The 12,064-nt window shown below is 49.4% G+C and overlaps 2 protein-coding genes across 5 annotated transcripts in view; one reads left to right on the top strand and one right to left on the bottom strand.

The window, feature by feature from the left end:
* Positions 1–11,748, top strand: part of TBX21 (T-box transcription factor 21) — a 104,276-nt gene extending 92,528 nt beyond the window's left edge. For both annotated transcript variants that reach the window (XM_063959640.1, XM_063959639.1), the window contains 2 exons: positions 6,439–6,524; positions 11,019–11,748. In XM_063959640.1, the coding sequence (XP_063815710.1) occupies positions 6,439–6,524; positions 11,019–11,520 (588 nt within the window). In that variant the 3' untranslated portion in view covers positions 11,521–11,748. The remainder of the gene's footprint in view (positions 1–6,438; positions 6,525–11,018) is intronic.
* Positions 11,717–12,064, bottom strand: part of MRPL10 (mitochondrial ribosomal protein L10) — a 40,912-nt gene continuing 40,564 nt past the window's right edge. For all 3 annotated transcript variants that reach the window (XM_063959647.1, XM_063959646.1, XM_063959648.1), the window contains exon 5: positions 11,717–11,990. In XM_063959647.1, coding sequence (XP_063815717.1) covers positions 11,788–11,990 — 203 coding nt within the window. In that variant the 3' untranslated portion in view covers positions 11,717–11,787. The remainder of the gene's footprint in view (positions 11,991–12,064) is intronic.

Here is a 12,064-nt window from a genome sequence, read left to right as displayed (position 1 = left end):
ACGCAACACACCCTGAGTGAAAGTATGAACATCAGGTAAAGTCGCAATTTTTCTCTGAAACCACACCAACAAGGCAGAAATAGGAACCTTGAGGGAGGCCAGACGCAGGCCTAAATCTAGGCCCTGCTGTAGAAAAGCCAAAAGTTTGGCTGTACTAAACTTGGAAGCGTCATAATGGTTAGATGCGCACCAAACAAAGTAGGAATGTCAGACCCGATGGTAAATCCGAGCAGAGGCCGGTTTCCGGGCCCGCAACATAGTTTTAATGACCTCTTCAGAAAAACCCTTAGCTCTTAAGATGGAAGCTTCAAGAGCCACGCCGTCAAAGACAGCCGGGCTAGGTCCTGGTAGACACAGGGGCCCTGAACGAGGAGGTCTTGGTGTTGTGGAATAAGAAGTGGACGCTCTGACGATAGGCCTTGCAGGTCTGAGAACCAGTGCTGTCTGGGCCACGCCGGAGCTATGAGAAGCAGATTTCCTTTTTCTTGCGTGAACTTCCGAATTACCTTGGGCAGGAGTGACACCGGAGGGAACACGTACAGCAGCCGAAACCTCCACGGCACTGCCAGCGCATCCACGAATGCTGCTTGAGGATCCCTTGTCCTTGCTCCGAAGACCGGAACCTTGTGATTGTGTTGAGACGCTATCAGATCCACATCTGGAAGACCCCACCTTTCCACGAGGAGTTGAAACACTTCTGGATGGAGGCCCCACTCGCCGGCATGCACGTCCTGACGACTGAGAAAGTCCGCTTCCCAATTCAGGACTCCCGGAATGAATATTGCCGATATTGCCGGTAGATGGCGTTCTGCCCAACGTAGAATCCGTGAGGATTCCTTCATTGCCAAACGGCTTCGAGTGCCGCCTTGATGATTTATGTAAGCCACTGTGGTGGCGTTGTACGACTGTACTTGAACAGGACGGTTCTGAATCAAATGCTGGGCTAGGTTCAACGCATTGAAGACCGCCCGCAATTCCAGAATGTTGATCGAGAGGAGAGATTCCTCCTTGGTCCACCGACCCTGCAAGGAGTGCTGCTCCAGCACCGCGCCCCAACCTCTTAGACTGGCATCTGTCGTCAACAGGACCCAGTTGGATATCCAGAAGGGACGGCCTCTGTTTGTCGGTCCAGGAGCCACCAGAGCAGCGACAGACGGACCTCCGGAGTCAAAGAGATCATGTGAGACCTGATCCGGTGAGGCAGGCCGTCCCACTTGGCTAGAATCAGCTTCTGGAGGGGGCGAGAATGGAATTGAGCATACTCCACCATGTCGAATGCTGACACCATGAGGCCCAGCACCTGCATTGTCGAATGTATCGACACTTGCGGACGAGAAAGGAAACAACGAATCCTGTCCTGAAGTTTCAGGACTTTCTCCTGAGACAAGAACAACCTCTGGTTGTGAGTGTCCAACAGCGCTCCCAGATGCACCATGCTCTGAGCAGGGACCAGGGAGGATTTCTTCCAGTTGATGAGCCACCCGTGGGCTTGTAGAAACCGGACCGTCATATCCAGATGACGCAGGAGAAGATCTGGGGAATTTGCCAGGATTAACAAGTCGTCCAGATACGGCAGTATCCTGACCCCTTGACGGCGGAGTACCACCGTCATCACCACCATAACTTTGGTGAAGACTCGCGGAGCCGTTGTTAAACCAAAAGGTAACGCCCGAAACTGGTAACGGAGGTTGCCAATAGCGAACCTCAGGTATTGTTGATGTGACACTGCTATAGGAATATGCAGGTAAGCATCCTGTATGTCCAGGGAGACCATGTAGTCCCCAAGTTCCAAGGCCAGAACTATAGAGCGAAGGGCTTCCATACGGAACTTGGAAACCTTCACAAATTTGTTCAGTGCCTTGAGGTTGAGAATGGGCCAGGAGGACCCATTCGGTTTCGGGACTAGAAACAGCAGAGAATAGTACCCCCAGCCCCTCTGAGCAAGAGGCACCTGTACTACGACTCCTGTATCCAGGAGGGTCTGTACCACCGAATGCAGAGTGTTTGCCTTTGTCTGGTCCGACGGGACGTCTGTCTGGCAAAATCGATGAGGGGGTCGGTTTTTGAAGGCTATGGCGTAACCTCGAGTGACGACTTCCCGTACCCAGGCATCTGAAGTGGTCTTCAACCATTCCTGGGTATACCCTAGAAGCCGGCCCCCCACCGTGGGATCCCCCAGGGGGAGGCCCGCTCCATCATGCGGCAGGCTTATCGGTCTTGGCTGCTGGCTGACGGGCAGCCCAGGCTCTTTGGGCTTCGGCTTACCAGGTTTGGAAGTGCGGGCCTGCTTATGGTACGCCTGACCTTTTGCTTTACCTGAAGGACGAAAGGGGCGAAAGGACTTGCCTTTGGCCTTCGACACAGAAGGAGCTGTATTAGGCAGACAGGCAGTTTTGGCAGTAGCCAAGTCAGCCACTATCTTATTTAAGTCCTCTCCAACCAGAATATCCCCCTTGAAAGGGAGTACCTCCAGGGTTTTTCTAGAGTCCAGATCCACAGACCAGGATCTCAGCCACAATATCCTGCGAGCCAGGACTGACGTAGTAGAGGCCTTGGCTGCTAGGATACCGGCATCAGAAGCCGCCTCTTTAATATAGCGAGAAGCTGTGACAATATATGACAAGCATTGTCTAGCATGGTCAGATGAGATTTCAGCCTCTAACTCCAAGGCCCATGCTTCAATAGCCTCTGCCGCCCATGTAGCTGCAATAGTGGGCCTTTGAGCAGCACCCGTGAGGGTGTAAATCGCTTTTAGACAACCCTCGACACGGAGACGTGACGGTAGTGACAGGTAGAGCTGAGGAAACCACCATCCTAGCCACATGCGAGTCTGCTGGAGGAGGCGTTTCCCAATTCTTTGACAGCTCTGGCGCGAGGGGATAGCGAGCCAGCATCTTCTTTTGAGGCACAAACTGCGTACCCGGGCTTTGCCAGGGTTCCTGATGTATATCCACTAGGTGGTCAGAGTGAGGTAAAACTTGTTTAATCACCTTCTGACGCTTGAACCTATCTGGTTTCTTAGGAGGAACGGATGGCTCGGGATCATCCGTAATCTGCAGAATTAACTTGAGAGCCTCCAAAAGATCAGGAACATCCACATGTGAACTACCCTGCCCATCAGCCGTATCTGAGTCAGAACCTGTGGGGTCAGTGTATGTGCTGTCTTCATCAGACGAGGTGTCAGTGACAGCAGTGGATTGTGAGGAGACGAGCGCTCGCTTAGAGGACCTCTTGGACTTAGGCGAGCGCTGGTCAGACTTTTTAGTAGTCAGGTACTGGTTCAACTTCTTTAATTGAGCAGATAAATCGTCTGCCCACGGCGGGTTAGCTGCAGGGACCACATACGGTTGTACCGGCATTGGGGGTCCCATAGGCGGTGTTAGTTTATGAACTAGCGCATGCAGAAGCGTGGAAAAAGCGGGCCACGGAGGGTCAGTATGTGCCTCCGTTGCCACAGTCCCACTGGGGGGCAAGGAGCCCCCAGAACCAGAGCCCACAGCTGCTATATTCTCCCCATATATGCCTGTGGCTTCAGAAACACCAGCAGTGTGTTCCGCCCCAGAACCGTTACCCTCAGAAGCAGACATGATATAACTTGCAGTATGAGGTAACACAGTACAATTATTAGCAGCACTATATCCCTAAACCCAAACCCCTGCGCAGTGTAGTCAGCGCCAGCAGAGATAAAGGAGAGATATGGTGACTAAATCACAGAGAAAAATACGTAATACAGTATATCTTTGTGAAAATCCTATATTAAATAACACCTGACGCACCAAGCCCCCTCAGGTTATAGAATATAGGGATAGCAAGTTGAGTGAAAGACACGAGATGGACACCACTCAGCTATCAATGCACACACAAATAGTCACAGTTTGTACAATGCAGAGGTAATTACAGACAATAATACTGCACTGGACTAGCTTACACAGCTATATAGTCAATAGATATAACACTACACAGTAAGAAACTGGATGTATATCACAGGGTAATTGTACTATAAACCCCTGACTAAATGCACTCTTTCTTACTAACACTGACTAAAAAGGCAGGTAGAATACTTAAGTGTCATGTAAAGTCACAGCACTGACAACCAGGCGGCTTTACATAGGAGGATTTGCCCAAGCAGTCCCAGGAACAGTGAGCTGAGGAGTAATGGCGCCGCAGACACTGACAGGGAGTGAGGAAAGACAGAGATGCAGCTCCAGGGCGGTAACACTTGCTGGAAATGGTGCCCTGGGGCTGGGGGAGGGGCTTCAGGTCTAAGCCTTATCCCCCTTGCTGGCAAAACCACCGGGTACTGTGGGCGATATTAAAATCGGTTTTAAGAGAAAACCTGACCTGCGCCCATGCCCTGGTGATCTAGTTGGATCGCCTGTATCCACAGTGTCCACCGCCAGTGTGCGCGGCCCGCCTCCCACTGACCGCGCCGGATCGCGATAAAGACCGGGTCCCGCGAGCGGGACCCACTTACCACCTCCCGAAGCACGGCCACGCGATCCTGGAGAGCCCCAGCCATGTGTGCCTAACGTGAAGTAAACCGGAGCCTCTGCTGTAGGTACCCGGCAACCAGGGCTCGGGAGTGTACAGCGCCGCTGGGGAGAGCTGGAGCTGCAGCAGAGAATGTCAGAAGACATTTACCCCTGCTGCTGCCCTTGAAGTCTTCACTTTTTACCTCATAAAAAGCTTTTCTTAGGGCTGCCTGAGCTCCTGTGCTGGGGGGCGGGGTTATAGAGGAGGCGGCGCTGTGCATTCTGGGAACAGACAAAGCTTTGAGCCTGTTGGTGCCTCGGATCAAGATCCTACTCTACACCCCATTGTCCAGACTTGTGGAGCCCAGTGTACCCCGCAGCAGAAAATAAATATATATATCCCCAGCTAGCCAGTATAGTATTGCCCTGGTGGCCTAGTGGGGTCGCGGACGGACAGTCGCCCACATCAGCATCTCCGGTCCGTCTCCACGACTGAGATGTGGAGTTGTAGGAGTAGCAGCGCTGGCGTCAGCCAGACAGCCAAGTGCTGTTACTCTGAAGTTAAAAAAACAAAAAATATCAAGCTTGGGGCAGTTAAGTTGCAGCCCCACTGTCCAGCGGTGCGTCCGGCTCCTGCCGGCACCAGTAACAAATTGACAGTCCCTTGGCCAGCGGCGGGGTATAGGGAGAGAGGACTGGAGCATTTTGGAAGTTTCAAAGCTTAAGCTGTCTGGTGCCCCGGATCCTATCTGTAACTTATACCCCAATGTCTTTGTGAATAGCTATGGACCGCAAAGAAAAATCAAATGCTATTGTTCAGTGGCTAAGGTTCGCCTTCAAACATTACGAGAAACACCCCTAATAATGTATCATCACCTCTGTTTTTTATCTTAATTCAATCATTTGTCTCTGTAAAATGAATGCAAATTTCCCCACTGTTCCATGCTGGTGCGACTGCTCTGTACTTTACAAGGCACGTCCTTATGCCGCCCAAGAGCTTCTTTTCAGCCAAATCAGACTTGCGCTCTTCTGTAAATGGCACCATTTGAATTTACAAACACGTACTATTTGGCAGAACTCTATGTGCACCCGTACAAATGGAGGCAATGCCAAAGACAGGAAGTAGTCATTAGGTCAACATTGACAATGTAGCACATTTATAATGTTGACAGTAAGGTTCATATTGTTAAAATGTTGACAGGTAACATGTTGATATCCTCAGCATGTCGATATGTGACGTATTTACATTAGGGTTAGCCGCAGGCGGGATGGTTAGACATTAGGTAAAGTTAGGGTTAGGCTTCGGGCAGGAGGCACTAGAGGGAGGAAGAGTTAGGAATAGGTAAGGAATACTCACTGTAACTCTGCAGCAGCAGAGGTCTGACCTGTGACTGGTAAATTACTGTAGCCATCAGGAGCAGGGCCACCAGTGATGATATGTCGACATTTCATCACTGCCTACATATTGAATGCCGACATGGTCAACATCAACATTATGACCAGGTCAGCATTCTCATATCGACAGATCATACCACACTAGCCAAAGCCAGTTTTGCGCTGTACCTGATTTGACCTATTTAAACGGAGTCATGCTAATAATTATTATAAACGCAGGAATCGCACAGTGGGGGTAATTCCAAGTTGATCGCAGCAGGAATTTAGTTAGCAACTGGGCAAAACCATGTGCACTGCAGGGGGGGCAGATATAACATGTGCAGAGAGAGTTAGATTTGGGTGGGTTATTTTATTTCTGTGCAGAGTAAATAGTGGCTGCTTTATTTTTACACTGCAAATTAGATTGCAGATTGAACACACCACACCCAAATCTAACTCTCTCTGCACATGTTATATCTGCCTCCCCTGCAGTGCACATGGTTTTGCCCAGTTGCTAACTAAATTCCTGCTGCGATCAACTTGGAATTACCCCCAGTATGTGGTAATGTGACAATATTCTATTGTTTTACAGATCACACAGCTGAAAATTGATCACAATCCATTTGCTAAAGGATTCCGGGATCACTGTGACTCACAAGTATCCAGTGTGATGATGGGGTCAGTACAGCTTCCAAACTCTTGTAGACATATGAAAAGGAGAGTTATGGTAGACTTGCCATGGTTAACTATCTTTCTGCGAGGTACACAGGGTTCCACAGGGAAAACATCAGGGTGTAGAGTGGGATCTTGGATCCAGAGGCACCATCAAGCAAAGCTTTGACTGTCCCAGGATGCACTGAGGCTTCCTCTATAACTCCGCCTCCAGGCACTGAGAGCTCAGTTTCGTTAACCAGTCCAATGCAGGAGCAGGTAAAAGAGAAGGCAGATGTTAGTCACATAGAGCCACAATCTCACGACAGGAGAGGGTACCAGCAGCTAGTGCCATACAACCCAAACATTACAAAAAGGGAATCTGACCTCCTGATCGAGGCAGTCCTCTCCACATAGACACGGAGAGCCCTAACCACATCCAAAGAACGTTCTTTGGGAGACAAATACGAAGAGACAAAGGGCCTAATTCAGACCCGATCGCTAGGCTGAGTTTTCGTACAGCAGGCGATCAGGTCTAAATTGCGCGTGCACCGCAGTGCGCAGGTGTGTCGCACGGGTACAAAGCGGATCGCCTCTCAGCGATGGGTTTGTGCAAAGGATCCATTCACAAGGAGATTGACAGGAAAAAGGAGTTTGTGGGTGTCAACTGACCGTTTTCTGGGAGTGATTGGAAAAACGCAGGCATGTCCAAGTGTTTGCAGGGAAGTTCCTGATGTAAATTCCGGTCCCGGACAGGCTGAAGTGTTCGCAGCGGCTGAGTAAGACCTGGGCTAGTCAGAGACAGAACAAAATCTGTTTGTACAGCTCTGCTACACATGCGTAGGCACACTTGCAAAGCGAAAATACACTCCCCTGTGGGCGGCGAATATGTGAATGCAGGACTGCAAAAAAAACCAAGCGAGTGAACAGGTCTGAATTAGGCCCACAGGCCGGAACCACAATCTCTTGGTTAAGGTGAAAAGATGACACCACCTTAGGCAAATAACCGGGGCGAGTACGTAGAACCGCCCAGTCCTGGTGGAATATGAGAAAGGGTGGACAACAGGATAAAGCACCTAAGTCCGACACCCGTCTTGCAGAGCCAATGGCCAGCAAGGACAGGACCTTGGCTGTGAGCCATTTCAGGTCCACCGATTCAAGAGATTCAAATGGAGACTCTTGCGGAGCATTCTGCACAACAGAAAAATCCCAAGGAGCCACAGGAGGGACATAGGGGGTCATTCAGAGTTGATCGCTCGCTAGCAACTTTTTGCTGTGCTGCGATCAGATAGTCGCCGCCTATTGGGGAGTGTATTTTCGCTTTGCAAGTGTGCAAACGCTTTTGCAGCCGACGGCACAAAAAAGTTTGTTGCAGTTTCTGAGTAGCTCTGGACTTACTCAGCCGCTGCAATCACTTCAGCCTGTCCGGTCCCGGAATTGACGTCAGACACCCGCCCTCAAACACTTGGACACGCCTGCATTTTTCCAAACACACCCAGAAAACGGTCAGTTGACACCCATAAACACCCTCTTTCTGTCAATCACCTTGCGATCGGCTGTGCGAATGGATTCTTAGTTAAATCCATCGCCCAGCACCGATCCTCTTTGCACCCGTATGACACACCTGCGCATTGCAGTGCATACGCATGCGGTTTTGCTGAGTTTTAACCTGATCGGAGCGCTGCAAAAGTTGCTAGCCGCGATCAACTCGGAATGACCCCCATAGGGAGGCTGCATCTGAATAACGCCCTGAATGAACGTCTGGACATCAGGTATAGAGGCAATTTTTGTCTGAAACCAAACCGACAAGGCAGATATATGAAGCTTAAGGAAGGCCAGACGAAGACCTAAGTCCAGTTCTGGAAGTTCTGAATCCATGGACATCATAATAATTCTCAGCACACCAGGTGAAGTAAGAATTCCAAACCCTGTAATAAATCCGGGAAGAGGCCGGTTTGCAGGCTTTCAACATCGTTTGAATAACCGCCTCTGAAAATCCTTTGGCTCTCAGGAGTGAAGCTTCAAGAGCCACGCCGTCACAGCCAGTCTGGCCAGGTCTGGGCAGAGACAAGGGCCCTGTACGAGGAGGTCTGGTCATTGAGGAAGTAGAAGGGGATGCCCCGTCGATAGACCCTGCAGGTCTGAGAACCAAGCATTCTGGGACATGCTGGAGCGACTAGAAGCAGCATTCCTCCTTCCTGTTTGAACTTCCGTAGAACTCTGGGCAGGAGTGACACTGGAGGGAACACGTAAGGCAGTTGAAAGTTCCATGGAATCGCCAGTGCGTCTACGAACGCTGCTGGAGAATACCTTGTCCTTGATCCGAGGGCCGGAACCTTGTGATTGTGTCGAGATGGCATGAGGTCTACGTCCGGTAGACCCCACCAGTACACGAGGGGTTGAAAGACTTCTGGATGAAGACTCCACTCTCCGGCATGTACGTCCTGGCAACTGAGGTAGTCCACTTCCCAGTTTAGGACACCCGAAATAAACACTGCTGATATACTCGGCAGATGGAGTTCAGCCCAACAAAGGATTTTTGACACTTCCTTCATAGCCATGCGGCTTCGAGTGCCGCCTTGATGGTTTATGTATGCCACTGTCGTGGCGTTGTCTACCGTACCTGAACCGGTCTGTACTGTACCAGAGGCAGGGCAAGTGATAATGCATTGAAAACTGCCATCAGCTTTATTGGAAGGAGTGATTCTTCCTTGGTCCACCGACCCTGAAAAGAGTGTTGCTCCAACACCGAACCCCATCCACTCAGACTGGCATCCGTCGTCAGGAGGACCCCGTTGGGGATCCGGAAGGGATGACCCCTGCTCAATTGCTGGTCCTGGAGCCACCAGGTCAGCGACAAACGAACCTCCAGAGTCAACAAGATCATTGGGATCAGATCCGACGAGGAAGGCCGTCCCACTTGGCAAGAATTAATCGTTGCAGAGGGCGGGAATGAAATTGAGCGTACTCCACCATGTTGAACGTCGACACCATCAGGCCAAGTACCTGCATTGCCGAGTGAATTGACACTCTGGGGTGACGGATGAAGTGTCTTATCCTATCCTGGGTTTTCAGGACCTTGTCTGGAGACAGGAAAGGTCTCTGACTGTGTGTATCCAGAAGCACCCCTAGGTGCACTATGCTCTGACCTGGGACCAGCGAGGACTTCTTCCAATTGATCAGCCATCCGTAGGCTTGTAAGCAACTCACCGTCAATTGTAGATGACCGAAGAGGACATCATGGGAACTCACCAGAATCAGCAGATTGTGAGTTCCCTGGCAACAAAAGGTGCGCCGTCATCACGGCCATAACCTTGGGGAAGATCCAAGGAGCCGTGGCCAGTCTGAACGGCAGACCCTGGAATTGGTAGTGACTGTCGAAAACAGCAGACCACAGGAACTGCTGATGCGATATGGCAATAGGAATATGCAGATAAGCATCCTGTATATCAACTAAGGAGTGGCTCCGTAAGAAGCATTTCAAGGTCCTGGAGTGGTCTCCAGACCTCAACCCAATAGAAAATCTGTGGAGGGAGTTGAAAGTCTGTGTTGCCCGGCGACAGCCCCAAAACATGACCGCTCTAGAGAAGATCTGCATGGAAGAGTGGGCCAAAATACCTGCTACAGTGTGTGCAAACCTGGTCAAGAACTACAGGAAACGTGTGACCTCTGTAATTGCCAACCAAGGTTATATTACAAAGTATTGAGTTAAACTTTTTGATTGTCCAAATATTTATTTTCCGCAAGAATATACAAATAAATTGTTTAAAAATCATACAATGTGATTTCCTAGTTATTATTTTTCAGATTCTGTCTCTCACAGTTGAAGTATACCTATGATGGAAATTACAGACCTCTCTCATCTTTTTAATTGGGTCAACTTGCACAATCAGTGGTTGTCCAAATGGGATCTGAGCCGCAGGAGTATGCAACGCCACTTGGGAGGTGACGGAGACGCAGCACTGAATATCACCCTGACATAACAGTGCTGCGGCCCTTGAAGTCTTCTTAGCTTTTTCAGGGCTGCCCAGTGCAGCCCGCCTGTTAGGTGACCTGCTGCCTGCAGGCACCACTCGAAACTGAGCTCTCAGTGCCTGGAGGTGGGGTTATAGAGGAGGCCCCAATGCATCCTGGGACAGTCAAAGCTTTGCCTGATGGTGCCTCTGGATCAAGATCCTGCTCTACACCAGAGTGTACCACGCTGTAGAAATGTGATATTTGCTGATGTCTGGACAGGGCTGTTAATGATAATATGTGCTCACCTCTTTGCAACGTATAACCATCTCCAAGATACCACTGGAGGACTCACCCCTGCAGCTTATGTATTCTGAAAATGTAGCTTATGTTTTCACTAGGAACTAGAACTTTGTGTCCTTGCACCACTCGGAGAGTGTTGCTGCGTTTTCTCCATTTGCTGGTTATATATGGGTTTGACAGGTCCACCAGACGATGGTTTATTACTGTGATCATGCTTGAATGCTCATGAGCTTGAATAAAGTGATTATTTTTCTCTTATTGCAGGTTATGTGTACCGCCATCTGGAGAACGCCTAACTCCATCACCACCAGTTCGTTACCCACCACCCTTCTTGCAGGACCCTCTGCAGACCACCCGACTCTACTCAATGGAGCAGAAAGAACCACCACCTTGGTACCTATCTTCACAAGGTATTGCTACACACCGAGACTACACCCCTTATGACACAACAGGCAAAATGGCTGCAGCATATGCAATGAAGTGTTATCCCCAGCCTCCTCCACTTGCATATTATTCAGATACCTTGGGCTCATCCTGGGCAGGACCAGCACAGTACCATCCCAAACCAAGTCCTACACCCTCAAGCTGGTTTCATCCCTTTTACGACAACCGAGCAAAAGAGGAGGAATCCATCCCATGGGGAGACCCCGCAATCTTTGTGGAAGACAGTAAACGAAGGAGATTGTCACCTTACAGATCAGGTGGATCCCCCAACACATGTGACAGGGACACAGACATGCCATTCTGTGGGTTTTACAGCCAATGACACATATTAAAGACATGGTAAAACTTATTCAATGAGCCTTACATTGAAGCTGTGAAGTCAGGACAATGACCATGAGTAGGGGTACTGCATCTGATCCCAAAGCAAATTACAGCACATTCTACTGTATGTAAAAGATTAACACTGAATCTCGGTGTCCTCTATTGTCACATTAATAAAATATTTTATACACAACAACTTTTTCACTACACAATATTTTTATTAAATGTAAATATTAATATCATGTCCTTGACAATAATTAGATTTTTTTCAAGCACTCTTGGCTTCTTCCTTGCTATGTTGCTCGAGCATGTGACATAGCCGTGCAGAATGATGTGTCAATAGATTTGAAGTTTGTGAGGTCATCATTGTTAAGGCTCCTACAAGCTGGCTTTGCAATGCGTCCTTGCTGGGTAGTCTGGAATAATTCACAACTCCTTGTCTGCTTAGCAGTCGATTCTCAATACAGGCTCCTACAAAGAGGAGCAAACTCAGAATGACACAGAGATACATATTAAAGGAACAATGAGGGTTTTTTTTAACTTTA

This window comes from Pseudophryne corroboree, chromosome 3, assembly GCF_028390025.1.
Source record: "Pseudophryne corroboree isolate aPseCor3 chromosome 3, aPseCor3.hap2, whole genome shotgun sequence".
Lineage (NCBI taxonomy): Eukaryota > Metazoa > Chordata > Amphibia > Anura > Myobatrachidae > Pseudophryne > Pseudophryne corroboree.
The sequence above is the reverse complement of the archived record's forward strand: the minus strand, read 5'-3'. Positions and strand labels throughout refer to the sequence as shown.